The following is a 27,174-nucleotide window of genomic DNA, read 5'->3' as shown; positions in this document are numbered from 1 at the left end:
ATGAGCCCTACTCATTCCCACTTATACAGTCACAATCCACAATGTCCAAAGTTTTTGACAGATAGACGGAGACAGCACTAGGAACCCAACCCCATGAGCACGGCCTGTCCCTCAGAACAAACACAAGCATGGGGACACTAGACTTGTCAGCATTCAAGTGCTATAAATAGACACATTTGGGAACATACATGCATTGAATTCTGCAGAAAATAATTGCATTTGGAGAAATTTTGGGAAGCACTGAATATAAAAAGGATCAATATTTTGGATTTTAAAAAAAACCAGGAACTCTCTCTCCTACTTAAAGGTCCATAACATGAAATAGAGAAAGTCAGGGTTAAAAGTCATAATTTACAAAGCAAATGCCCTGACCTTTGTTGCTGATAACTCCTTACAAGAATCGTAGAAATGTAGGGTTTGAAGGGAACTTGAGAGGTCATCTAGTCTATTCCCGCATCCCAAGGTAGAACCAATTAAACCTATATTATTAAACCTGAAAGAATTTACAAGCCTACCTCATTTTTTACCATGTATGTTGTGTACCTTTTGTACTTCACTCAGCTCAGACAACGGAAACAAACTATAATCCTTATCATGCTGGAACCTGATTTGCAAATGCTTAAGCATAACTTTACTCACGAGAGTAGTCCCTTTAACTCAATGGCCTTACATGAGTAAAGTCACATGCAAGTAGGTGTGCAGGGTTGGGCCCTTTCTAAGTTATTCTCTAGTCAACTTCACTTGCTTGTTCTCATGTGATTTTCAACAATATAGGCTTTGATAGATAGAAACATAGTTATAACGTTACTTGTTATAACATTGTTTAACAACAGCCAAGTGCTGCAACATTTGGGTTCCAAGCACTGTAAGAGATGTCTAAATCCGAACAACAAAATGGGTCCATTAAAATTTAAAAAAATAAATCTATCAGTCTGAGCCTTCATAAAAACTTTTGTTGTAACATGACTTAAATATAGGTGCTAAACTACCTTATAATGTGACTTAAGTCTTTACAATGAAAGCATGATTCAAATTGACTCATTGAGGCACTGATCCAACTCATATTTTATTGACTTCAGTAGGAGTGGAATGGATTCATTCTTAATAAAACAATCCATCAATTGTTCTTCACCCACATCCCAAACTCTGTTCCATCATTAATTATTGTTCTAGAATGTATTGCAATGAAGCAAAACCAACTATTCCAATTCTGACACAGTCCCCTACTACTCAATGGCCAAATTTGCTATTAGAGAGAGCAGGTGGGCGAGACAATATCTTTTACTTCATTTTGGTGAGTCAGACAAGCTTTAGATCTTGCACAGAGCTCTTCTTCAGATCCGTGTAAACTCCAAAACTTGTGTCTCTCACCAACAGAAGTTGGTCCAATAATAGATATACCTCGCCCACCTTCTCTCTCTCTAATATCCTGGGACCAACACAGCTACACCAACACTTCAAGCTTCACTGTTATCAAGTGGTCTAAAACAAATCTGCTAGTGAAAAGCAAGTAAAAAGGACATCAGTCTGCAATTATCTACAGTTCCTTCTATCACTCTCCTGCTTTATAGACTATTTCAAATATCAAGTATTCCAGCATTCAGCCCTGAGAAAATAAAAAGCATTGCAAGCACTGAGGTCAAATGGGAGTTTTGAACAAAAACAGATGGAAGGATAAAGACAGGTGTGTTTGTAAAATATTCATGGAAATGCTCGGCAATAAAACAGGAGATTATTCATTATTATTCTAGGTTTCAGTGAGATTTTTCACATCTTTTATTGCTTGTGAACAAGGGCAAACTCTGACATACAATCTTCCTAATATATTTCAATATAGCTTTGTGGCTACATTTTAAGCTCTTCCATATAAGTACATTAGTACAATGAATCATATCCAGGGATCAACCTTATTAATCTTAAAAGATCTCCTAAGTAACCACAAACATTTCTTTGCCTTGCAGAACACCTCTCTCAAGCCACCCATCCTTGTGTGTTTACTTAAAAGAGGTTTTATTATATATGTGTAGTATACAGGGAATAGGCTCCTGTACGCCTAAAGAAATAGAATCCTGTTCCCTCTTCTGCTTTAATAGTGAGGATTAAAGCTGATCAAGATTTTTTGGATGAATCCACTGAAATCAAGGGATTTGCCTCATTTGAGGATATGGCCCTGAGTAACATATTGTTTTTGCCATGCGTTATCTGGAGTATAAATGTTCTATTAATATATAGATCCCTAAAATGCAGGGCTTCTCCTCCAAAACAGCAGAGTGAGTGAAGTACTGTACTTGGACTAGGTTTATATTGAAAGCTCTCTCTTATTTTGAAAGAAATCTGTAAATAGTGTAAGAACACTACATGACATACCCAGAAAATGTAGGAGCTGATAGTTCAAGTTTTTACTTGGATGAGCAGTCCCATTAAAATCAGTCAGCTAATTACATGAGTCAAAAATATGAATGCGGTAAAGTTCTGCAAACTAGAATACACACACACACAAACACACAAATTCACGCACACAGCTATTGTTAGGGTGTTTTCCAAGCCTCAGAGACAAAAACATTTGAAATTTTTCCATCAAAACTTTTTTCGTGAAAAAAATGTCTCTTTTTCAATGAAACAAAAGTTTTGCTGAAAATGTCCGTTTTTGTCCCCCCAAAATGGGCTTTCATAAAAAAAACCTTGAAACCCGAAAATAAGCCTTTTTGTTAGTTTGCGGATTGTGGTTTTTAGACCCATAACATTTCAAAGAAAAGCTGACAGAAACATTTTTTTCAATCAACATTTTTCCAGAGGAGAAAAAACAAATCATTTCCCAGCCATCTCTAATAATGGACACGATCCTGGTATCCCAGAAAACCGGTCATTGACTTCACTGAGAGCAAATTCCCTTATTGTAATATATATACATACACCGCACAGCTATGCGGAGGTACATATAGAATAAATATTGTTATGGTCTAAAAGAAAATAATTTGGGGTAGATAACTTAGCAAGATTCTGAATTGTCGTCTCATGTTGGAGGGAGAGGGGAATCGTCACAAGGAAGCAAGTATATTTCTTCAAAAATAAACAGCTTGGCCCTCCTGCTGCTACAGCTTACACTTTACGCTGGTATAACTTCACTGACTTTATTGGAGTTGCTCCTGATTTACACAAGGGAAGCTGAGAGCAAAATCAAACCCTTTGTGTGACCCCCAGTCTATATTAAACTCAGTATCCACCTAAGTACTTAAATGGCCTCCTCACCATAGCATGTTATTGATTACCCAGCGTTCCTTAGAGCTGCATTCTGTCCATTAGGTATAGTGGAAAGGATTCAGTTAATAAATGAAAATGGACGGTAAAATGAGGGGAAGAAGAAAAATATTAAATATTTACTTTGTGAGCCCAGATCGTAATACTAGAATTTTTCAAAGATGCCACTAAAATGAAACTTTTTAGTCAATTTCACATTGACCCACAAGAAGCTTCCCAGCTAGACCCTGCTCAGTTGCTAGGAACTGAAGCACACTCAGAATAAAAGCCATCCGGAGGTAGAAATACACAACAGGAATCCACCTCTGGTGTTTTCCTGGATGCAAACACTTACAAGACCTCAGGATAATGTGCTATACTTAAGCCTGCTCTGAAACACATTCTTCACACTCAGACAACATGGGTGAACGATGAAGCACAGGGTTCTATGAAAACATTCCTATCAGGCCTGGAAACTAAAAGCAAAGCAAACGAGGGACAGTCATCTGTATCGATGTTGGACGGTATGGGTGGATATCAGTTGAAGTCATTTCCATGGGACCTAATCCTGCTCTCCCTTATACCGCTGTATTGTAGTGTATTCCATCAATTTAGACCTGCTTTCCTCTGGTGTACATGTTAGCAGAATCAGGCCCTATGTCCTGTTTCTAGCTAATTCAGTTAAAACAGGTAAGGATCGACAGCCCTTAGTGAAACCGGTACCTCCCTACACTTGTATATGCTACCAGCCTCCACAACCCAGCTGGAGGGACTCTTCATGTTTTCACTTTGATGGGAAGGTTATTTTTTATACGCTCCGAAGACCCATGGTCCGACCCAGAGTGCACCCCATACTCTCATGGAAATCAGGGAACGATTGGGGCTGTGCAAGGAAATCAGGGTCCAGTCCGTTTGTGGGCCAGATTCTGCTGTCAGTTACACCCATGCAGCCCCTCTGAGTAGAACCTAATGCTTGTATCCAAATGTACAGAAATCAAGGAGGCTGCACAGTAGTAACCATGAGCAGAGTTTGGCTCCCCTCTCAACACGCATCAGCACTGGTTAATAAACATGTACAATTAATACATCCAGTAAGCTTTTTGCAGTGTCCAGCTGCTAATTGTCAAGGGCCCATTCCACACATCATATTTCTACTGTATATTGCCTGCAATAGCATACAACCATACCTCACTTATACATTTTTCAATGAGGACAAAAGACACAAAGGTATCTGAAGGTCGTCACAGATTCCGGAACCCTTCTCTATCGTCCAAGCCCCCTAAATTAACCCCCATCATGGCCGATAGCCGCGTCCTTCCTGAATTCAAAACTTTTGAGATGTTCATTCTGTGGTGCCTGCATTTTACGGATGCCCACAAAACACCACCACCACCAATAATAATTAATAAAATACTATGTGCCATATCACACCATCAGTTTTCCAACAGAGCGCTCCATTGATTCCAATGGGTGTTCTATTTAAAAATCCCTGGTACATAGGGTGACCAGATAGCAAATGTGAAAAATGAGGGACAGTTTTTCGGGAGGATAGGGGGTTATAGTTGCATATATAAGACAAAGCCCCTAATATCAGGACATCTGGTCACCCTACTGGCACATGACTCTAAGGTAATGCACTGAAAATACCCTTGGGTGGGCTCAGGTAGTACTCAGTCAAGTTTTTAAGCAAACATGTTGTCCAAGTGAAAATCTTGGCTTACTTACGTCTGTGCTTATTTTTCACACAACGATACAAAAGTGATATAGTATAGGGCTCCTTTGTAATGCTGAATCATACTTAACCACAACTGGACTGAACTTTGATTGCTTCCCATGTTGTGGTCCTATTTCCTCTTCCCTTGATGTGTTTGGCACTGTTTTATTCCAGGCAGTTTTCCCTTTTGTTAGCTACTTTATTCATTATTATTAGCAATGGGCTAAAGCTACAAAATTCAGGTTTGGATTCAAATTTTAGAAACCCCAAAATTTGGAGTTGTTCAGATCTGGGATTTTCTGTTCGGTTTCAGTAGAAAGAGAAGGGTCATTTGCAATATGCAGACCCCCGATTCAGCTTTGAATCTCAGACACCGTCAAAGGCTGAGTGTATTCAGGTCTGAGACATTGGCTCAGGCCCTTCTCTAAATATTTAATTATTGTTATCATTAGCCAACTCATTATTTTCTTTCATGTGTCGTATTTTGGCATTTGCCACTTTATAAATTATTTTTTCTGCTGCAGATATACAGAACATATAGGACAAAGTCTAGGCACCTTGAAGCACACCAAGATCTTTAAAATTATTGTTAGGGACTGATCCTCAGTCATTATAGGTTGACACAACTCCACTGAAGTCAACAGAGTTATGCCGATTTACACTAGCTGAGGATCTGGCTTTTCTTTGGTATAATAATTGCATCAGTACTTTTTCCTGCCAAACTTTGATTTATGCTAGAGAGGAAGATGTTTGTCTTTTGAGATTCTGACAAAGCTCAAGTTTTTGTTAGGTTATGACTGAAAGGCAAAACAATGTGTGCGTGGATGGTTCGGAGGAGAGTCTTATGGCAAAGTCTAGCCTTTATGATTTTCTCAAGAAAAATTACAATGTTTGGATATGCTGATATATCTCACTGTATATTAACATGGATGTATCATACAGTCTCCCTACATTGTAAAGTATTTCTTCAAGTGCCTTACTAATATTAGGAATATTTAGGAACTATTTTTAGTATTATCTTAATAAAAGATCCAGAGTGATCTGGAGACTTATACTTGAGAAATAATTATTCATATTTTTTCCAGGGTTACTGTTTTCTTTTGAATTTTGTCTTTACTATTTTACATCAATCAATAGGATTTTATTTGCCGTTGTAACTGAAACTGACAGATAAAATGTTTTTTAAAAAGAGAGACTTGTTTTCTTGTTTGCATCACTGTACAAGAAGAAAGCGACAGCAGTATCAGTTCCTGTTCGCAGAACCTTTTATAGATGGTGAACTCGATAGAATCTGATGAAGTCTGCACCTGCTGCTGTTGTGGGGCTATATTAACAAAATTGATGATTTTGGCCTCTCTCTCTGGTTTTTAGTTCTGAACAGATAGAATTGTGTTATACTCCTGTGATGTCATTCAATCCCAGTTGAAGATGCATGACTGACAGGAGCTTTGGTGTACTCAGGTGTAAATTAGTCTGGTAGAAGGTATTACCCATAACTTTACGTTTGTTTTATTTAACTGGATTAATACAGCTGTTATGTTTCAGATCATAGGCTTTGGATGGAAGGGGATCTCATTTTTCTCCACACTTTAATACACATGCTGTATCCATTCCCCTTTCCTTTCCCACAGTTCCCTGCTCTCCCCCAGGAACTCCGTAACAGTATCCCGTCAATTAAAAGGAAAAGGTCTGGCTAAACATTAGCCCAACACAATTGGTTTCCACCCTGATTTTCAATTGTGTCCCAGATCAAATTCAAAGTGGCGTTAGCTTGTCCATTTCTAGGCTTTTTCAACCCAGACCACATGGGATTTCATATTGCTCTGCAGTCATTGGTCTTAAAACTGAGCTGTGTTAAGACATAAGAAATCTACATTCACTGTGTGGTTTCCTAAAAGTTGACAAGCCTGACAGAAGTTCAGGAATATCAAATATTTGCTGCATAAGCCCACAACTTCCCATAGGATCCAACATTTACAGATGCCCTATAGTTTAATCCACATACCAAAAAGAGAGAGAAAAGAAAACAGTAGCCCAAAAAGCTTTAACCTGGGCCTCTCCCCATCTCCCTCAGGGAAGGATGTCAAACAACTATTCAAGTTTCCAATAGGTTTTACATTAGAGAGTCATATTTCTCAAGTCTCAGGTAAAAAATATATATATATAGAACTGAGTCATGTTTCTACTGAAATCAGCAGAAAGTATCATTTCAGTGGGAGCAGAATAAAGCTAGGAAAGTCACCTTTGGAAGCATGCTGTTCCATTGGTATCTATCTAGGAGGGTAACTAGGAGAGGATTAACATTTTCAAAAGGGCCGAAGGAGATTTAGGAGTTTAAGGCCTTAGCTATACACAAAAGTTGTAGCACTTCTACTATTCCGATGTAGCTAAAATGGTACAACTCCCATCAATGTGGATGCAGTTATAGAAGTGCTTATACTAGAATAGCATTCCCATATGGGCAGGCAAATAAACTATACCAGCGAAAGGCACCTTGTTACCAATATAACTGCGTCCACGCTATGGGTTGCATCAGTGTAACTACTTCAATTAAAAAAATAAAATAAAAGCGTACCCCTAACTGAAATAGTTATCCTGATACAAAAACAGTGTGTAGACCAAGCTTCTAAGTCATCAGGGCATTTCGAAAATCTTACTCAAGTTCTGATGAGCAACAGTACAGATGTTGTGGAAGATGGAATACATAGAGTAGGCAAACACAATGAATGCCCTGCAATGTCAGCTTTGATGAACTGAAATGGAGCCCTGACACAAGGCTCTTGGGGTTCTTTTATATTCAACAAACCCAGTGAATGTAAATAGATTAGAGGCTGCATAGAGCAAATACTATTTGTTTTTATTACTATTTAACATCAGGGACTCCAGGGATAACATTTTGCTTTTAAGTATCCAGTGCCCTGGCTTTTATTTTTCAAAGGATCCAACTTATTTTGAAGGGACCAATTCCAGGAAAACACGATGAAGTTACAGGTTGGCCCTAGAAACTGATACATCTTTGATTTCCAAACACTTACAGTTTTCATCACCCCAAGAGCTAACCAGGTGTCAAGTTTAATGAGTGAAATCAAGATTAAAAAAAAAGCCAATAAACAGGATAGAATTAATACAGGCTCATTCGAGCATATTTTTGTTTACTTAAGATAAATATTATGCATTTTGATAATGGATTCCTACTCAGTTGGAAGTGATGTCTGAAGGCTTCTCTGACCTTCAAATCATACAATAACAAAACCCCCAAAATAGAAAATTTTAAACAATAGAACTACAGCAATTAATAAGTCAGGTTAGTTAGTTAGTTGCTACATAATATGCAAAGGCCATTAAATGAATGAACAGGGATATTCTTACGGTCCGAGATATCAAAGTCCAAGAAGCTAGCATCAGAGAGCTATTAACAACCATCTGAAAAATATTCCTCTTTATTAGGAATATATAATTTTTGGCATCTGATTATGGTGGATGTTAACCATCACATATAGTTGAATCTGGCTAACTGTTTTGTGCTAAGTTATATACTTGTGGGGCCTTCTCTTTGCTTTTTGTCAACAAATGTCAGGCATTTACACTTCTGCAGAAAATGTATGGACACCATAATGGGTCTCTTTTATAGTGAAGTTATTCCCCCCTGCCCCTCCCAGTTTTACGCTGGGCATGATCCAAACCCAACAGGAGTCTTTCGATTGACTTCAACAGGCTTAGGTTCAGAGGTGTGAACATCCCCCTCAACCAGAACTTCAGTCTGCCCCTTTTGGATACGTTGAAACGATTCAGAACTTTCATTCTCCTTCTCTAGCACACTCTGCAGGGTGAGCTCATTCTGTGCTAACTCTACTGCACATGTTAAATATTTAACTCTTGACCGTAGGCAAAAGAAAAATGTTTTCCCTTTGGTTTCCAGTGCTTCTAAGAGCTCTCTTCCGATCAGAAAGGGGCGATGTTGGACACCTGTGCTGCTTAGACATAAGACATTTTATATCATCAACCCGAGAGGGGACCTCAAACAAATTTTTTGGCCTATCTCCCTTAGCCAGCTTGGAGAGTAAATGCATCAAAATGTAAAAAGACAGCCAAGCAGTAGGGCAAATGCCACAGTGCGACCTTTTCTTTTGAAATGTTTGGTGTGGACTGTAGGTGATTATTTGATTTGCTTTATGTTTTTTTTTTCTTTCATCTTTATTTTATTTATGGGTTTTACTCCATTTCTTGGCCAATGACAGAATTTCCTCTCTCTTATAACAAAAGGATTCACATGACCTAAATTTTTAACTGTAGCTATTGTCACGAATTACACCTGAGAGGACACGCACACAACCGGTGGCTTACAGGTTGAAAGTGTGGACTATTGTAGCCTCTTCTCTTATGGTTTTAATCCCACCCGCAAATCCCTCCCAGTGCGTCTCAACCAATGAAACTTTATGAAGCATATTCCAGTAGAAACCAGAATCTTCAATCGACCCAGTCATGGTATAAATCAGATGGATTTGGGGCTATTAGCAGAATCCCTAGTGGAAATTCAATGAACTACTAAACACAGAAAGTAACAGGGTTTAAATAATTAGAATATGTGTGTCATGATAGCATCATCCATGATCACCTGCTAAGTCAGTTCATTTGACTATGAATTATTATCTCAGCCTTGCAAAACCAATGTTTTCCATAGCTGGCATGGAATCACCCATAAAAATACACTCAACCTTCCCACGGGCTTGATGATAACGTAACAGCTAAAGACCGTTTATTCATCCATCAAAACTAAATCAGAAGCGCTTACTCCAGATAAGCAGCTAAGTATTTGTTTTATAATGCTGAGCTGTTTTTACTGCCCTGTAAATTATTGGGTTCTTGCCCCTCTGAAAGTCTTGGAGCATTTTTGGTAACCTACTGTCTTTTATGGTACTTCCCCTCTATGTAAAATAGAATTTTCCTACAGTGAAAATAGAAAAATCTTTACTCCGAGTGGAAGGTTTGTCTGGTCCAATTCCTGCATGACTGGAGTTAACGGGTGTTTTGCCATTGACTGCAACATGGGCAGGATTGGCCCTCCATAAGGATTTGCAGCCTGCACTCTGCTGTGCATTGGAGCCATTGGGGACTTTCTTTCCACTTTTGCTATTGACGGAGTTTCACTAGCTAAACTGTAGCAGAGGATTAGCTGCAAAAAATCCCTTGCCAGTGGGATCTTGATTAATAACTATCCCTTCCACCAGAAGTATGTCATCGGTTGGTTAAAAACCAAGCAGGAATCAATATGAGGAAATTTATTATGAATAGGAACTGCACTATAATCACCCTCCCTCCAAAAGCAGGTATAACTGGCATTTTCTACAGTATTGGTCTCCAGCACCTTTCCTGACATTTAATGAATAATATTTTCAAATTGGGGTATCAAGGCAGGGGGAGCTGTAGACCTTGCATGAACGAAATAAGTTCCTATTTTTAAAAAAATTAAAAATCTGTGTGTCAGACGGATGTCACTTAAATCAAGTTTTACACCAGTATAATTTCATTCACACCAGTGAGGTTCCTCTTCATTTACTCCCAGGTAATTGAGAGAGGAATCAGGGGCCAAACGGTGGGGCATCAATCTGTAAGCAGCACTCCTCACTGATTTCAGCAGAAACTTCTTGTATTTTCAGGTTCAGAACATTCCATGTATTTTTCACATCCGCATCACCAGGAATTGATCCTTTAGAAACATTTTTTGAAATAACTTTGATTTTTTTTTAAATTATCATTTTTATCATTAGATTCTCCAAAATTATAAATGTTTCTACTAAAAGTGTGTGGGGAGGACACAGAGTTTTGGGGAGAATAAAAGTCTGCTGAGCCATCTAACTGCTTAGCGGTCTTGCAAACTTCACAGTGTCTTAGCGAGGAGAAAACTTCTCTGCCTATAATGTATCAGAAGAGTGGCATTTATTTTGGGTGCACGCCTAACAAACTGCATCAGACTAATTTGTTTTCAAAAGCACATATGGCTCTAATTCTGTAAATCACTTCCACTGAAGGCATCCATCAGTTGAAGTGAGTGGGCTCCACAACCGTTCAGGGGTCTACTAGTGCAAATCTGTATATGGGATCCAGCCCTGTGTTTGTAACATGAACAGAACGTTTTCCATTTTCCCATTTGGTACGTCCTAACTTATTCCAAAGCTAATGGGAGATCTGGGTATCCAAATAATGCAAGATCAGGCCATTGAACAACAGTGGAACTATTATTACTAGGGCTATTAATTATTATTATTATTATTAATTATTATTTATTCGTGTTCCCACTGATGTCACTGACAATTTTATAAGTGACTTTATGAGTCTTGATCAGGGCTTTAATCCATCTCGTAGGGGATATATATGTTCTGGATTCCCCACCACCACCATTTATTTGTGGATGTTCCAGAGAGAGCTGAAGCTGGGTCTGTTGCAGAGGGAAGTAAATAGGGTGTCACTGGATATTGAGCAAACCACAGAAAAATACAGAGCGTAGAGGAAAGATGCATGGACTGGCTGAGGAGTTTGTGAACGTTTTGGCCAGAGAGGAGAGTTTAGGGGAAAGGGTTTCCCTTAGCTTCTCTGCTACAAATATGTCATTGTGCACGCAGAGTCCACACTGGGAAATAGAGCTACTTTATTGCCCCACCACCACACACACAAAAAGGGCTTTGCTTGCAAATTTTTTCTGTGCCCTCTCAGCTCCTCACCACACACTTGCTTGTGCCAATCCCAGGCGAAACCCTAGTGCCCAGGGTTCTTGCAGAGACAAAAATCCCTTCCCTTGTGGTGGCTGGGTGCTGCAAAATCCCAGGGAGCTTGGTGCCAGGGTCAGACACACACACACACACACCCCCCAGATCCAGCCTTCCTGGGAGGTAGATGCAGAAGGGGAAGGGCACGGGGAAGAGATGAGAAAATTCAAGCTCTTACCAGTACAGGAGTGCAGAGGTTTGGGTCTGACGATGAGGGAAGGGCAGACAGAGTAAAGGGAAAGTTTCTCAAAGTAATCGCAGGTCTCCTTGGATAGGATCTCATCGATCATGAAAGTCTTGTAGCGCCTCCTGGCTGCCTTGAGCTGCCCGGGGGACGCGAGCCTGAGCTCGCCATGGCAGTGCATGGTGGAAGCCGCCGCGGGCTCAGCCTCCTTCCCCGAAGAGCGGCCCAGGCTTTAGGACGCCGGGGGAAGGATCCCTCTCTCTCTCTCTCTCTCCGGGGAGTGGAGAGGGTCCCGGGGAGCGGAGCAGGGCTGCCAAAGGGGGGCCCGCACCCCAGGCGCGGTCTCTGCGGCTCGCCTGGCTTTGCAGGGGCGAGGGAGCGCTCTCCAGCGTGCGCTCGCTCGGCTGCTATATAAACCTCCCGATAAGCATCTCGCCGAGCCCTTTTTAGGACACTTCAGCTGTCAATCAGGGCAGCCTCCGGCTTCTCCTGCGCTCATCCCCTGCGCTCCATGCTTCCTCCAGCTCGCGGCTGGGAGGATCCCGGGCGCACGGGCGCGCTCGCTCTATTTTAAGCGACCGGGGTGTGTTTTTAATTCGGCTTTGCCTTCTCATGCTGGAAAGGTTCCAGGGTGACTTCCCCCCAGCACCACCACCACCACCCCTCCTCCCTCCAATTAGTTTGAGGCTTGAAAATTCAAGTAGCAATGTGGTCCATCAGGAAGTTATTAAGCACTTTGGAACAATTGTATACCGAGAACAAATACACACCAGCGCTCTGAAATGTGTTGCAGAGAGAGAGGGGGAAGCTTCCTTCGCTTCAGAACAATTAACTACCCACTTCTCTGCCTTTGCACGAACTGTCTAAGAAATACTCGTTTGGGGGGGGATGTACTTGTGGGTTTATATCTGTGCACACGCCAACCCACAGATGAGTATTTCTTTACCCACAGTTCGTGTAAAGGGAGAAAAAATAGAAAGTATTTAAGTGGTCTGAAACTAATAGGGCTTTAAAAATGGCTAAACCATTAAGGAACTTGCTGTTTTTGCGGCCAAGGGCTTGGAGTATTACGCAGAGAAAACTAGAGATGTTCCGTATTGTAAAAACACTTTCTTCACCAGTGCAGCATTAGTCGCTACTGGGTTGTTTTCAGATGAGTTTCTGCCTGGCCATTTTCTCTCCGCTGTTTATTGGAGAGCTTTGTGATCTTTGGAAATGCAGGTTTCCCCCCTACCGAGTAGTACACCTCGCTCCGGAGTATAAAAATTAAAATGGAAAGAGAGTCTTGGCAAATAGCGTCACTTTCCTTGCTTGCAAGTGTTTTGCAGAAATTGTTATTTTTTAATGTTCCATAATTGTTCTTCTTAAGTGCTGCTCATTTTCTCGTCTCCTTTTAAGCAATCATGTGTCAATTTCGTTTAAAAATGTTTCTTTGTTGTTTAATTTCAAATCCCTCTGGGCTTTCGTGCAATTTTCCTGCGCTTTGCAGAAGCCAAACCTTTCCTGGGGACTTAGCTCTGATTTTCATTTCTCTGGTTTATGTTCACACTGTGTCGATTCTTCCCGATGTGCAGGGAGAATCATTCTTGAGACAGGGATTTGTATTGCTTTGAGAAATGATCCCACGCCTCGTTTTGAACAGGAATTTTTCAGCACAAGAATTGTTTGAATTACTTTTGACATCAATTGTTGGTTGATTCTGGTCTGTCCCTCATTAACTAAATTGCGTGTATCGACTCTATGATGCAAACCACTGTTAAATTAATTAAGAAAGTAGCTATATAGTGAATTTTTCTAAGTATAGATTTATTATTAGATGTAAGAAAATACATTAATATATTCCCTAAAACCGTATTGCTCCCTTTTTTATTTTCAAAGTAACGTTGACCTCTAAGGGAACAAACCATATATTTTAATTTTTAGAAAGTTGAGAAATTATCGATTTCGTGTTTGTTTGTATGGAAAGTACTGTGTTTGAAAGAGAAAAAACAATCTGGTCAGTGTCTTTAGCATGGAGTTTGTTTTGGTAATTTTTTGTTTGCTGTGGTTCCAGTTAAAAAACATATATTGGAATCCTATTCAGACTGTCTTCCGTTTGATCAGTATTTCTTTTTCCATTGCAAATAGTTTGGTTTTACTGTCTGTTTTGAGAACCATAAAAATAACATGCATATCCTTTCTGAACACTGGCAGAAATGGGAAGAGCAAGCTCAGGGAAACAGACGACCTAATTTTGATGTTTTCTTCAACGATAGAGCAATTTTTTAAATGTATGGAAGGATACTTGTTTTAAAAAACCCCAATCAGCAATTTTTATAAATCAGAAAGAGAGAACACCATTAATCTTAAAAAGAAAAGGAGGAGTTGTGGCACCTTAGAGACTGACCAATTTATTTGAGCGTAAGCTTTCGTGAGCAACAGCTCACTTCATCGGCTGCATTCAGTGGAAAATACAGTGAGGAGATTTATATACACACAGAACATGAAAAAATGGGTGTGTATATAAATCTCCTCACTGTATTTTCCACTGAATGCATCCGATGAAGTGAGCTGTAGCTCACGGAAGCTTATGCTCAAATAAATGGGTTAGTCTCTAAGGTGCCACAAGTCCTCCTTTTCTTTTTGCGAATACAGACTAACACGGCTGCTACTCTGAAACCTACCATTACTCTTGTTCATTAAAAGTGATTAGGAACGCATCCATGTTTAAAATAAATAGTATTTTATTTACTTTGCTTGGAACATACTTAGTTTATTTTTTTTGCTGCTGGGAAATTAAAGGTGATTCCAGTCAACAGGAATTTCACTAAAAGGGGAAGGGATGAGTTCAAAAAAATTGTTTTTATTTTTAAATTGAAGAACTGTTGTTTAAATTGCTAAACCACCCCCCAAACCTCGAGAGATCAGATTAATTTATAGTAATAATAGCAATACTCAGTTTGTAAATCGAAAAACAAACAAACAGATAACACGAATCATGGAAATAAAATAGCTCACGATGACTCAAAGGGTCATAACAAATAGCGAACGTTTGCTGATCATAAGTAAATAAATAGAGTCCTAAAGAAGTCAGGGTTTGACTCCTGAAACGGGAAAACCCCACAATATATGAAAGGAAATGGGGTCATGATACTTCCTTGCGTTTGCTGTGCGTTCTGGGTTTGTTGTTGGTAGCTGGAGACGGGCAATTTCCCCTTGCATTTCAGAGTGCATTGCTGGAGTGAAATAGCTTTAAGGGAAGCTGACAAGACACAGCAGAGAAATCTATGACATCTGCTAATTTTAGGGTGCAGGACAGATGCTGGGTGTGAAACAGCCTTTCATGAAATTGGCAATCTGCAAAGCAGAAATCTATTTCAGTGGAGCTGTCCCTCTTTATACCCAGCTGATTCAAGGACTTGGGTCCTTTATTGTCCGGTTTATTTCACTCCTGCATCTGAAAGTCTGGTTCCTGGTAGATCTGGCGCTGACACTTCGGTCTTCAGCAGGTTCTTATCAGCCACTCCAGGAGCCGCAAACTCCCCTGCTAGATCCCAGGGCGAGCTGAATTGGCAGATGGGATCAGTTCTCTGAAGTGTCCAAACGAACTTTGTTAATAATGAGAATTTAAAAAAAAAAAAAAAAAAAGAAAAAAAAAAAAGAAAAAAGGCTAGAGCAATAAGATGGGTTATGTGGAATGAAACACACGCTGGCTGTCAATCATAAAAGGAGTGCTTTGGTCAGGAATAATCAGGGGTTTTGTTTCCAACATTAATGAAGTGGCTGGAAAAGCAAACATCTGCCAAAGAGACTCAAACCCCGCACAGCTGTTGGAGCCACCAAGCGTCTCCTGAAACAGGGCTGCCTGTCTGGTAACTCCTTCTCCCCTATTATTGCTTCACTCCCAAGAAATGGGGGGGAGGGGGAGGAGAAGGAAGGTGAAATGCATGCCATGGTGTGTGTGTGTGTGTGTGTGTGTGAGAGAGAGGGGAGGGAATTGGCTGTAATTTGAGTGGGGGGGCAGGATGGATACCTGTACTCTATATATAGAGTATACCTGTACTCTATATATAGGTATAACAGTAACTGGTTGGGACTTCTGCACGTGCCCTTTTACTGCGGGGAGAAAGGACTGGGGGGGGGGGGGGACGGGGGGGAGAAGAGTGTAGGTGTATAAAAATCCAGGGGATTGATCCTGCAGCCCCTCGTCTCCAATGGGAATTTTGTTTGTGCAAGGACAGAATCAGGGAAGAAATTGGCAAGAAGTTAAGCAAGTCCATCTGCTTAGGGTCTTTCATGAAGACAAGAGAACTCATCCCTGTGACAGGGGAACACAAACAAATTGTGCAAACAACAGTCACCCACCCCCAGAAAGACACTTTGAATGGAGAGAGGACGAGCGGCCTTGTACTGCGGGCTGCAGCAGACATGGGTTCTGTCTCCAGCTCCAGTGCCAGCTTGTTGTTTGACCTCAATCCAGTTGTAGGACTTTTTGGACAACACCGATGGCCTGACTCACTGTTGCCCTGTGCCTTCATTTACATCTGTGCAGAGCAGGCATCAAATAATAATACCAAGCTCTTAGATAGCACTTATCAGTAGATCTCACAGCAGTTGGCAAAGTCAGTCAGAATTCTTAGCCCCATTTTACAGGTGGATTTTACAAATGCTATCTAGTCAGAGTGCACTGGCTTTGCACAGCTGTGAATGACTGCAGGAGGTGCAGGCCCCGAGAACCTTGAGTAACTCCGGCACTGCTGGAAGTGTTCATTTTCGACAGTGCACAGGCGCTCTGAGAAGGATTAGATGCTGCATCGTGTCTACTCTAGGACTTCCCCTATTTGCTAACGCTGGTGCAGCAGCACAGGGGAAAGGTTGCTTTCTCCCTGCCCCTGCCATGGCTTGTGAGGGGAATTCAGTCCCAAAGGACCCGTCAAAGCAGCTCCCTTCACCAGCACAAAATCCACACCGAGAGAGAACAATCTGAAAGGCAAATACCATTTTGCCACCTGTCTGGTTCACCTCAAAAGCACCTGAGCCAGGGGTAGCCAATTATTTTTGGCAAAGTCCAGATTTCTTGGGCAAGGTCCAGTCAAGGTCCAGATTCCAGAGAAAATAATAAATTAAAAAAAAAGTAAATAAAAAGATTTGGGGGTCCATTCAAAAGCATCTGGTAGTCTGTATTTGGCCCCAGGTCTACCCATTGACTACCCCTGATTCTGAGCCTTAAAACACATCACTTCTTGCCCTGCACTCTTTGCTGTTCCAAGGGCATCTCCAGAAGATCCCGTGCTGCTATTTTTTAAGTCTCTGAATTTCTTTCCCTCTGTTTCCAGTTCAACTCCTTTTGTGGGGGAAAGTGACAGACACATCATTTTGCAGGATTATGATTTCAGGGATGCTCTATTTTCAGTCTTTTCATTAAAACCTGGATGAGGGGTAAAGAGAAGAGAGAGAACCTTCTTCCTCCTTCTCCAATATATGATTGGTGGGGCAAACGGCTGGGCAGGCAAACCACTGGAAATTGCTGCACTAGCCCCTGGCTGTGGATTTAGCACATCTGTTGGCTTCACTCACTCCACCTCACACTGTGCCCAGAGAGATCAGGAGAAGGATTTGCCTTACATGACGTTCTTCACAATTTCTGCTTTCCTCGCTGTCCTAAGACTGGTGCGAAGTGCCAGTTGTAGCTATTCTGCATGTCAAGTCCTATTTCTATGTTTGGATGTCTAGGCTGGTACACTTTTCTTCCTGTACATTCCCACTTCCCCAGGCCTGGTTTATGCGTCCTGATTCTGGACTCATAGCAGCTGCAAGAAAAAACAAAACACACACAATTGTTTACCTGCAAAAAGGAGGCCTACATTTCTTGGCATATACTCAGGTGTACATGGTGTCTATACAACACCCATTAAAAAAATCTGCACCACCCCATAAACATCTCTAAACATCTCAAATTCTGCCAGTGATCCTGCCACACGCCTGGTACAGATTTATTCTATCCGGTTTGGTGTGTTCCTTGGTGTCCTATATAATGGCAGGGCACACCTACTGCTGAGCTTGTGGAGTACAAAATAATGCAGTCTAGGAGAGCGCTTGCACTCCAAGGGGTCCAGTCTGGCCACTGCTGAAGCCAAAGGCAAAACTCCCTTTGATTTCAATGGGAGCGGGCCCTAAAGCAAGGGAAGCTGTTAAGTTAGCGTGTCCGTGTTCCTACTGGAATGGACTATGTGCTACCTGGAAAAGAACTAAACCATGCAGAATTGATCACATTACAGTTGGCCCAAAATTGTCCTGTTATAAAAATAGATCAGTTAAATTGGAGATTCATTGTGGGCTCATGACCCCAAGCCTATTGCAGAAAGAACAAGATTGTGCCGTTTACACATCCCTACTTGGAGGCAGCATAGTCCAGGGGCCCCAAGCACTGCACTAGGAGCCAGGAGGCCTGGGGTCTGCGTGTGACACTGGGCAAGTCATTTCCCCTGTCTGTGCCTCAGTTTCTCCATGTGTGGAAAGTGGCCAGTGCTTTGAACTTCCCTTGTGAAGTGCCTTGAGCTCTGCACATGAAGCACTCTATGTAAGAGCATAGTGCTGCTAGGGTGATCCCATCCAGTTGACACATTCAGGGCCTGATTCTGATGTTACACCAGTGGAAATGCAGAGTGGAATTAAATGATTGAGAGATTAGAATCAGGTTCTCCTTCTGAAGGTTTTCTTCCCGTCATATCACCCAGTAGAAGCCAGCGACACATCTATAAAGAAATGTGCCATGAGCTCTAATAATAATAATAAATACTTTGAAATATTAGTGCTTTAAACAGAAAGATATTAATGGCCTTTGGGAACAGCACGTAATTAAGCATCTCTTCACCACTGTCAGGTAAGTAAGTATTATTATCCACAAGTTCTAGATGATTAACCTGAATCACAGAAAGGCTAAGTGACTTGGCCAAAGTCACTGGCAGGCCAGGAAACAGAACCCCAGAGTCCTCCCCAGCTCCAATCTCACAGCAATAAAAGTGAAGAAAATAGCTTAAGCCTCGGTTTATCTAACCACTCCCTTTAAGTAGCGGTCATTATCTCAGGCCTGTCTAATGATATACTTCCATGCTGCGGCCTTCAGGCCCATTCCTGAATACCTTGTGAATTCACTTCTAATGAAGCCAATGGGAGCTGGGGCAGCACAAGCACTGAGCCATTGCATTCTGCTCTGGGTAATCACTCAAATGAGCTGGAAAGTTTGTTTGGGAGTGGGAGAAGGTGTAGAAGGATGATGTATCTGAAATCAGACTGACTCTCACTCTGGCTGTGGCTAGATTTCAGGAGGCTCAGAGAGCGTAATATACTTGACAGATTCAGGGGCCTTCTGTGCAGCGCTAGAGTGAAAAAAAAAAATCCAATAAAACAGCTGGATTTTGAACAACAACATTCTGCAGCCAGAAAAATCAAAACACCCCAGAATGACAGGCAGGGTGGAGTGTAAGCTGTAGTACGGAGCACTGCATCATTTACTACTTGTCCTTCAAACCACTGCAAAGCAATTTCCATTGCACCAAGGGCAGTGGAATACGAAGGGATACCAGCTTGCTCTTCATCAGCACCACTTGCATTGCATGATTTTGTTTTTCTGTTCAGGGAAAAATGCTTTGTATACCTGATCATTTGTAAGCTTGGTGAAATCCAGGTTCTGCTGTACATGAAGGAGCCGGTTGTGTGTATTTTATATCAGTGTTGTAGCTGGGTTGGTCCCAGGATATTAGAGGGACAAGGTAGGGCAGGGTAAGGAGCAGGGTGCGGGAGGGGTGGTAGACATTCCCTTGAGGCATGAAGCTCCTTCGAAGGGCTGGGTGTAGCGACTCATGGTCCAGGGGAGGTCAGGCTGCTGGTCAGGAGAAGGGAAGAGAAAGGTCAGATAGGGGAGAGAAACATCTATGGCTCCCAACTTTAAATGGGATGCTATTGCTTACTAGGACCCAAGGCATAATGCAGGAATCTAGAAAGCTTTTCAACTCTGGTAGATATGGCTCATTCCGGTTTCATTTAGTGAAAAGGGTTTACATCAAAAGTCTAGTCCTGCACCATGTGGGGATAACCCTGCCTCCACAGAAAGAGCATTCAGTATCAGTGAGAGGTCAGACATAACTCAATTGCCACTGAACATGATTAGGACATTAAAATACATGTAGCTGTTAAGACCCTGGTGCCATTGGTTAAGCCCAGGAGCTTTCACTGTGTTATATTGAGCTAAGGGGTGGTGTATTACACTAAACAACTGGTAGGCAATTCCAAGCCCCATGTGCTTAAGGAGCATCCTCAAACATAACTCCCCTGTCTCCTTGATTTCCCATTGGTCTCCACTATCCATAACCTTGGCATTACCCTTGACCCTGAACTTTTCCTCTTGTCCACCTTTCCTGGGCCTGCAGACCTGCCTATGGCCACCACTGGAACATGGCTATGCTGTCTCCGCACCACCTCTCGTGAAAGCCTCATCTCGGCTTCCATCTCTTCATGCCTGGGCCATTGCAACATCCTTTCCTATTGCCACCATGGGTCTCAGGCATGCCTAGGCTGGGGATTAACCCCGATTCCAGCCAATAGGAGCCAGCAACGTATTTCCAACATGGGTTAGCTCAAATGGTACAAATCGGACCTGGTCCTATCTGCAACAGGTATTAGCAGTTACTCTTTGCTTTTGAAACCCTCCATGGACCTGCTCCATCTTTATCTCTTTCTCCTATCCTCTTATGTAGCCCCAGCCTCCCCTTCCTTCCCACAGTCCCCATGTCACTAGGACGAGAGCAGCTCTTGACAGCCAAAACTCCCAATACCTGCCTAGTCTACCAGTAAGTACAAATCCACCTGAGCACATGCCTCTCCTCCTTTGCCTGAGCCTCTTCCGTTCTTCTCCCTCTCTGCTACCGATTCCTAGATTTGCTAGTATTTCTAGCAGTGGTGCCCAGGGGTTAAAGCAAATTGAAACAGGAAGGGACGCTTTCAGCCAAAGAGGAGAGGAGCCTGGGGGTGTGCAGGGATAGGAGCGGGAACTCCATCCTACTTTTAGCAGAGGAGGAGAAGCAGAATTCTCCCTTGCTACTCCTTACTTATACCCATGGAGGCACTGATCAGGGATTGGGCCCCATTGAGCTCGGACAGTTCCTGTCCCCAAGAGGCTGACAGTCCATACAAGAGCCGTAATACCTACAGTCTGTGCTTAACCCACCACTTTATTTTTTTAACTCTGTAAAGTAATTTGAGGATATTAACCATTATGACTAATAACTATTTGTATAGCGGTGGCACCTAGGAGCCGCACTATTGGACTAGGACCCCGTTGTGCGAGGCGCTGTACAAACACAGAACAAAAAAATGGTCCTTACCCCAAAGAGCTTACAATCTAGGAAAGAAGTGGAGCAAAGTGACAACATACTATTCTGTACTGGAAGGAAGGCAGAAAGAGCAAGAACTTAAGGTCCTGTCATTGCAAGGGCTAAAATCTGGCACTTCCATCTGTTTGCTTTGCTATTTGGCACTCTTCTTTGCCCTGCCAGTAGATAAATACAATACTTCTCCGCTAGCTTTGGGATGGGGGTTCTCAAGGTGAGGTTTATGGGCCATTTCTAGATGGTACAAGGAGTCACTTCTGTCAAATACAGAAGAATCTCTCTTTCTCTCCAAGGAATGACGCTTTTATTAGTCATAGCCTATTGCAGGGATCTCAAAGGGTTCCCAGCAGCTCTTTTGACCTAATAGACTTTAAACCTCCACCACCACCTCTGCCAGTCCCTCTCTTTATGTTGCCCAGCTGCTTCATGTCTTTCTTTGCTCATGGAGAAATCCAGGGGCAATCAAATTTGCACACAGCACCAAAACCAGAAGGTAGCCACAAATGCACAAGAGAACAGAAGCAGATTGAAAAGTGACTAGGTCAGATCAGAGCAATTCAGTCCTAATGAAAGGAAAGGCCAGCACCTGGAAAGCGGAAAGAAACATCCCAGAAGCCACACAGGGTGTTGGCGGGGGGGGGGCGCAACGACAGAGTAGGCAAACTCATCATGCTAAAGCAAATTTATTTCCAGCTCAATATTGTGTTGATAAGAAGTGTAACAACTTCCTCAACCCCCTGCCCCTCTGGCAATCAGCAGGGTTTGAATCCAGACCTTTCATCCTTAAAGCTCAGACTGTTCTCATTTCAGCCAAAGAAGGAACTATTAGTTGACAGCAGTAGTAAGCTTTTATCCCCTATGTGGACTAGGGCAGGACAGAACACACACTTTACGAATGTGTAGTTACTACAGGGAAGGTGCAAGATTGGGGTTGGGTGGGAAGATGGTCCATGAGGGACCATCAATTTTGAATATGGGTAACATAAATTAGGACGTTTAAGTTATGAGGCAAGATTCTTTTCTACCTTGCACCTTGTGTCATCATTTGCAAAGTGGTGTAACAAGCTACCAGCAGTCTGAGTTTTCCACCCACTTCAGACAGGTGTAAATGATGACACAGTCAGCTGCTGTTTCCACTGAAGTTAGTGGAAAACTCCCATGGACTTCAAGAAGCTCAGGATTAGGATCTGGGACCAAATCTTCAGCTGGTGTAAATTGGTTTCAACGGAACTACATCAGTTTAGGTCACCTGAGGATCTGGCCTATGGCCCATAACAGACTGAAGTTTGAGAAGCATTAGAGCCAACTAGATTTGTTTGGCTAAATTCTGCTGTTAGCAGAACCAGTATAAATGCCAGATTAGCTCCATGGACTTCTGTGCAGGGCTTTGGAGCTGTGCTCCGGCTCCGCTCCAGATCCAGATGACAACCTGCAGCTCCACTGCTCCAGAGCTGCTCTGCGCTCCAGCTCCGGGCTCTGCTCCAAAGCCCTGCTTCTGTGGGCTTGCTCTGGATTTATGTCAGGGGCAGAATTTGTCCATGTCTAAATTTTAACAGAGATTTACACTAGGGTGACAAGATAGGAAGTGTGAAAAATCAGGACACTTTTTTCCCCCCTGGATGTTGGGGGGGGGAATAATAGTTGCATATATAAGGCAAACCCGCAAATACTGGGACATCTGGTCACCCTAATTTACACACAACAACCAGGCTAAACGGTTTTCAGATCAAACCAAAAAGCACAAAATAGCCAGGGTATGGATTTTTAAAGCTCTGGTGGTAAACCAGAGACTGCTGTTCGGGAAAGGCAAGGAGGTGACTGTGGGGTTTCATATGCCTAATTGTTTTCAGCAGAACTGGTAAAGCCACATTGCCGCATGATATTCCTGTTTGTACGTACGAATGTTTCTCTTGTGGTCACAGGGGAGATTGTTTGAAGAGAGGCACTCCTTAAAACTGGATTAGTGTTTTCATTTTCATGCTGAAAGCCTGGCTGTCATTTTGTTTCAGTGTGAAAAAAAAACAAAAAAAAAAAAAAAACACACAAATGGGCCAGATCCTCAGCTGATATAAATCGGGTTGGTTCCAGTGGAGCCGTGCCAATTTATACTAGCTGAGGGTTTGGTCCTTATACTGATACACCTGTGCATATGAAACCTGCTTGTATTAGAAGCACAAGTGCTGGGGCTGCCTTCTGTTCCTCTTTAAAAGGGACCCCGAGAACCTGAAAACCATTGGCTCCATTATCTGCAAAGTGGGTGGGAAATGCTCTCTTTCAGGTTCAGTATGATTATTATTTCTTTGTATCGCGGCAGCACCTAGGAGCCCCAAGCATGAACCAGGACATCATTGTGCTAGGAGCTGCACGAACGCCAAGCAAAAAGATGGTCCTGACCCAAAGAGCTTGCTTATAGCCCCACTTCGCAGAGGTGTAAATGATACCCCAGAATGTAAGGTGGTGGAGAATCAGGTCTCTGGTGTAGTTGCCTCTGGGGCATATAGAAAAGAGGCTGTGATCAGATACTCATTCAAAAAGACACTCGGGTCACCACTCCTTGGGCTTTCCTTAGCTGTTCACACTGTACCAAGAACCCTGGGAAAGGGACAGTGTGAAGAAGAAAGGACCTAACATCCAAGCAGCTTGCAAATCTGAGCAATGGAAACCTGTCCTCAGTGAATCTTGCTCCGGCTCTCCAAAAATACTAGAGAACAGCTTACAATTAAATAGAGCCTGATTCTCAGCTAGTGTAAATCAGCTTAGCTCCACTGATGTCAATGGGTCTATGTCAATTTACACCAGCTGAGGATCTGGCCCATGTTTATTAATGAATTGCTCCCAAAGCAAAAGCATCACTAGCATTGGTGTGGCCGATGCTAGGAGCAATGCCGAGAAGTTAACGAGCCCATAATTAAAATGTTAAGTTCAAGAGAAGACTGTTTGTGGAACACATGGTGATGCGCGAGTGGTTAGAACAGCCAGCACCATAGAAACCTAGTTGCTAGATGGCACGTCAGGGAAACAAATATCCCCTTGGTCCAATCCCCCATCCCCAGATGCCATCCAACCCCAGTTCAAACATTCAGACAGGTCCGCTGTGTTTTTCTAACCAATTGACTCTCCCCTTCACAAATGTTGGATGGGAGACCAGCAGGTTAAAGACAAGCAGCAAAAACTCTTCCATAAAAGTCCATCAGACAGACACATTAACCCCTGTAATCCCTTCCTGTGGTTTAGGAGACGCCACCCAGATTTATTAATTAAACCCTGTTATCCGGTGGCCGCTGTCAATTAAGCATTTCCTTGTAACGGGTATAACGAGGGCTCATTCATTAGCAGATATTTCCATTACATTTAAGGTGATGAGTCTCTCCACTGCTTTGATCCCTCCTGCCTCACACCAGCAAACCAAGGGGCAAAACCTTTGTGTTATGGATTAAGAGCGAAAGGAAAAGCGGGGAAGAAGAGAGGAGGACACAGACAGAGAAAGAACAAAGCCAAGTCACTGCTTTGAACAGGCCTGTGAGAATTGGTACTAAATAGTCAGGCGTGGTCTTTGAGAAGAAATGTGGCATAGAATTGGGCTGGGATGCAGGGACCCTGGCTCTGCAGTGGGCTTACTTTTTGACCCCGGGCAAGTCTTCATGTCTCCGTGCATTTGTTTCCCCTGCATCCCTTTGTCTGTTTAGATCACATGGGGGCAGAAATTGTCTCTGACTATCTGTATCCATTGCACTCAGCACCATGGTACCCCAATATTGGCTGATGCCTCTCTGGTGGCCACAGCTTTGAGGTTGTGTGGGTGGAGAGAAAGGATAGAGAGGAAGTAGAAGAAACCCTGTTCCTGCAGAAAAGAGCCAGAAACTCAGCACCAATCTCAGCTCAGCCCTAGGTGCTGCCAATTGCCAAAATACAAATATGATTCATTATATGTATTGCTGTGCTTGTCCCTAGCATGTTTGCTCCGTGGATCCCCAAACACTATACAAATATTAGAGAATTTCTATGAGTTCCCAGTTTCCTTGTGCAATTACTTCTTTTGCCTGCACAAAGTTTGCAAGGACCGTTTGCACCCACATTTCAAATTCCTCACTCTCAGCTGTGTGGCTCTGCACAGCTTCGCCCCTGGCCCACACCCTGTTTCTCATCCCTTCCCCCAACTCAGGCCCTGTGCTCTGCCAGTTCTGCTTCCCTTCTCCCACAAGCGCCTGCAAACTTACTCCCATGCTGCCCTCTGTGCCTGGACACACACCCCAGCCCCGATCTTATGTGACAGGCTACCTCCATTTCCTCCTTCAAAGCCTCCTCAAACCCAGTTCTCCACACAGTCCCTCAGGCGTATCTAAAGGCGATGCTCTAGCTTAGCCAGAAATTTTGGGATTGTAGGGATTCTTATGTACTAATAATGGCAGTTTGGTCCAGCCAAGCTGAGGGCTCCATCTGGCAATGACTTCTCAGTCATTGCAAATTCCTCCTCTATGGCCCTCACTGGGATATTTGCTTAAGTAAGGAAAGACTGAAAAATTTGACCCACTGTGACTTGTCCAAAGCCTCACAGTGATTCTGCTTCATGGACAATGGGAGAAGATGAAGCAGAGATCTGCTCTGGAGCTCAGGGAGGAGAATTTTGCCCTTGGGGACAGTCTCTATCGGTGTTCGTATAGTCCCTAGGACCACAAGGCCCCAATCTTGAATGGGGCTTTTGGTCATAACTGTAAATAATTATTGGTATTACTACTGCTACTTGAAATAATTATTAAAAACAATTGACTCTGAAATCATAGAATCAAAGCAGCGTCAGGCTGGAAGGGACCTCAAGAAGTCATGAAGTCCAGCCCCCCTGCACTGAGTCAGGGCCTAATAAATCTAGGCTATCCCTGAAAGGTGTTTGTCCAATTCAGTTTTTAAAAACCTTGTAGCAAGGCGACAACTCACCGGTGCGGCACCTCCTGCTGGTCATCTGGGAATTAGTTCTTTCCAGCATATGGAAAGCCCTCTGCAGGCCAGCATCTCACCTGCCGCTGGCCTCCCATGTTCCTCCCAGACCCCAGGGCTTCTTTACCTTGGGGTGCTGCCCCCTGGCAGTGCCCCTTTGTCTCTGGGTTCTACCCACTGCAGTAACCCACAAATCTGGGTCTCCCCACCCAAGGGAACCCCCCCCAACCCTCTATCCTCACCTTGCCTCAGTGGCTACAGCCAGTCATCATTATCTAGCTGCTGCTCACTGGGGCAGACTGCAGTCTGTAATGGTCACTCATCATTGGCAAGAGGTTAGGACCTGCTGCCTTTGCGTATCCCCAGCTGCCCCTCTGCAGCCCCAGTACATTTTCATCAGCCTTGCACAAGGCCTGCAGCCTCAGAGGTTTACCAGGCTAGAGCTCCCTTTGCCCTTCCCCAGCACTGCTCTACTTCAAGTACCTTGCTCTCAAGCAGCTAGCCCTTCCCACTCCAGAGCTAGAGTGAGACTCCTCTAGCTTCTGGCCCACAGCTCTCTTATAAGGGCCAAGTGGGCTTTGATTAAGCCAGCCACACCTGTGGTCAGTTACATAGTCAGCTTCCCCCAGGTGTTCTTTATCCCTTTCCCTGCTGCAGCCCTCTCCAGGGCTGCTTTTAACCCCTTCAGGGCTGGAGTGGGGTGACCACCCCGCTACAGACCTCCAATGATGGCAATTCCACAACCTCCCTTGGAAGCCTATTGCAGAACTTAACTACCCTTAGAGTTAGAAAGTTTTTCCTAATATCTAACCTAAATCTCCTTTGCTGCAGATTAAGCCCATTACTTCTTGTCCTTGCTTCAGTGGCATGGAGAACAGTGGATCACCGTTCTCTTTGTAACAGCCCTTGACGTATTTGAACACTGTTACCAGGTCCCCCCTCAGTCTTCTGTTCTCAAGACTAAACATGCCCCAT

At 43.0% G+C, this 27,174-nt stretch overlaps 1 protein-coding gene and 1 long non-coding RNA gene across 3 annotated transcripts in view; both read right to left on the bottom strand.

Annotated features, from left to right (window-relative positions):
- BARX2 (BARX homeobox 2) overlaps positions 1-12,443 on the bottom strand; it is a 51,016-nt gene extending 38,573 nt beyond the window's left edge. The window contains exon 1 of the mRNA XM_007068592.4: positions 11,894-12,443. Coding sequence (XP_007068654.1) covers positions 11,894-12,080 — 187 coding nt within the window. The 5' untranslated portion in view covers positions 12,081-12,443. The remainder of the gene's footprint in view (positions 1-11,893) is intronic.
- Positions 12,444-14,592: 2,149 nt separating this feature from the next.
- On the bottom strand, positions 14,593-26,916 carry LOC122463576. Of its 2 annotated transcripts, none has more exons than XR_006287057.1 (3): positions 26,589-26,916; positions 19,536-19,760; positions 14,593-17,688 (listed from the first exon to the last, which is right to left on the bottom strand). It is a non-coding gene; the product is annotated as an uncharacterized LOC122463576 (long non-coding RNA). The 2 variants fall into 2 exon arrangements; XR_006287056.1 differs by having other exon boundaries at positions 19,536-19,763; positions 26,683-26,916.
- Between the last annotated feature and the right edge of the window lie 258 nt (positions 26,917-27,174).

Source organism: Chelonia mydas, chromosome 22 (genome assembly GCF_015237465.2).
Source record: "Chelonia mydas isolate rCheMyd1 chromosome 22, rCheMyd1.pri.v2, whole genome shotgun sequence".
Lineage (NCBI taxonomy): Eukaryota > Metazoa > Chordata > Testudines > Cheloniidae > Chelonia > Chelonia mydas.
Note: the sequence above shows the minus strand (reverse complement) of the source record. Positions and strands in the feature narration are given on the sequence as shown.